Genomic DNA, 2,003 nt, shown 5'->3' with positions numbered 1-2,003 from the left:
ATAGAAGAGAAAAAACAAGGGAATAATTTTTCTTAGCTTTTTTTTAACAATTAGACAAAAGTCAAGCACTATACTTTGTGAAACTGACTTCTAACCACTTTTAATCTAAAAGTAATTACTTATAGATGATAATTTTACTTTACCTATTATTTTAAATTAAAAATTTGAATTCCTGAATTGTTCAAAGAAAGCAGGTTTGAGTGGATGCTCATGATTAAAGATAATATGTATGGCTTATAGGCAGCGGAACTTGAGAAACAAGTCAATAGATACAAATATATTCTGTAAATGATGAACTGTCATACAAATTCGAATGAAACTGTCAAACGTAAATCTGCACATGTAAAGGTTTCTCTTTTAATTTATTTAAACATTAACATTGGAACTTTAGAACCCAACCAGTCCAGCTTCTTAAAAATCCACCTTTAAACACATTTACATAGATGTGCATGCATGAAACTCAAAGACATCCCTATCAAAATTTAACACCAGAAAATAAAGAATTTTTGTCCATCTTACCAGACCAGGCTTCTTATTAGCAGTCAGTGCTGTCTGTTCCACAGTTTTGGCTTTCTTCTTTTCTTTTTTCTTTTCTTTGTCAGCAAAGGTGCCACGCATTTTAGATATTATATCTGAATCTGTTTTTGCATACTGGATTCGCTGTTTTAATTATTTGAAAACAAGTTACTTTTCATTATGCTCAAGGTTGTTTACACTAGTCATTAACATTTCAAATTTCATTATCCAAATACACTACAAGATAATTTTCAACCCATCCCTAAGGGAATCTGTGAAATGTGCTAAGTGCCAAATAAAAATAAGTTGTGGCCTATGATTCACAACTTATACAAAGTTAGATTCAACTGTGCTTTCAGAAAAAAACCCATAGATTTTCATATGATAAAAACATGCCTGTGAAACAGCTGTATCACTGCCCCTCTCCATTTAATAAAAGAATAGAGAAAACTGCATTTGAATAGAGAAAGCTGCCTATCCCTGAGCAGGGACTCTCAGTAGAAGGGTCAATATGTGTCAGCTGGCTGTGAAATGTGTTCTTTGGAACTTGTTACTTCCAAAGTTAAAGCACCAAAAATTGGGAATGACTTTCTTCTCAATCTGCTCTATTATTCTTAAATAAAATAACTAATAGTGGCATCAACTTGAACTTAAAATGTTTTGAAAGGAAACAAAAGGGTGGCGGCACAACTTGTGCAACCAGGCCACTGGCTCATTCTTACTGGGCCACAGCCAGCAGGACCGGTATGCACAACTAAGACAACAGGCCAGCGTTGAAAAACATCAGTCTAGGACAGCATTTCATAAACTAGATGTGCATTCCAATTACCGGAAGAGTTTGGAAAAGTGCAGATTCCAATGCATAGGTGTGGGTGATACTACGGCATGGCTGTCACACTCTGAGTAGTCTTTAGGTCTTGGCCTAAAGCATTATCACAGAGCTGAAGTCAATACAAATAACTATCCCGAAACTTTTGCTATGAGTTAAACTGTTATCTACAGTGTACAAAACCGCAACCACCGCTTCAAGGAAACATTTCTTCCCTGGAGCCATAAGAGCCGAAACTCTGTCTCTGAGCATATCAAAGCACAACAATCAAAACACACAAGAGCCCTGCATGGGTGGCTCAGTTGGTTGGAGCATCCTCCTACACCAAAAGATTGTGGTTTGATTCGAGGTCTGGGCACATACCTGGGTGTTGGGTTCAATCCCTGGTCGGGGTGCATAAGGGAGGCAACCAATCGATATTTGTCTCCCTCTTTCTCTTTCCTTCCCTCCCTCCGTTTCCCTCTCTCTAAAATCAATAAAAATATATCCTCAGGTAAAGATTAAAAGAATTTAAAAACAAGATATGCAACAAATCACTATTCAAAACTGTCTTAGACAGCAAGAATTCAATGTCAGTATGCAAGGAACAAGTGACATATTAAAGTAGTGTGGGTTTGAAAACAACAAATCTGTCAAAACCAAGCGCAATTCTTTTTCT

At 36.5% G+C, this 2,003-nt stretch overlaps 1 protein-coding gene across 1 annotated transcript in view; it reads right to left on the bottom strand.

Annotated features, from left to right (window-relative positions):
* Window positions 1-705, bottom strand: part of SNRPB2 (small nuclear ribonucleoprotein polypeptide B) — a 5,991-nt gene extending 5,286 nt beyond the window's left edge. The window contains exon 1 of the mRNA XM_006776111.2: window positions 520-705. Coding sequence (XP_006776174.1) covers window positions 520-618 — 99 coding nt within the window. The 5' untranslated portion in view covers window positions 619-705. The remainder of the gene's footprint in view (window positions 1-519) is intronic.
* Window positions 706-2,003: the final 1,298 nt, after the last annotated feature.

The sequence above is a fragment of the Myotis davidii genome, unplaced genomic scaffold (genome assembly GCF_000327345.1).
Source record: "Myotis davidii unplaced genomic scaffold, ASM32734v1 scaffold608, whole genome shotgun sequence".
NCBI lineage: Eukaryota > Metazoa > Chordata > Mammalia > Chiroptera > Vespertilionidae > Myotis > Myotis davidii.
Note: the sequence above shows the minus strand (reverse complement) of the source record. Positions and strands in the feature narration are given on the sequence as shown.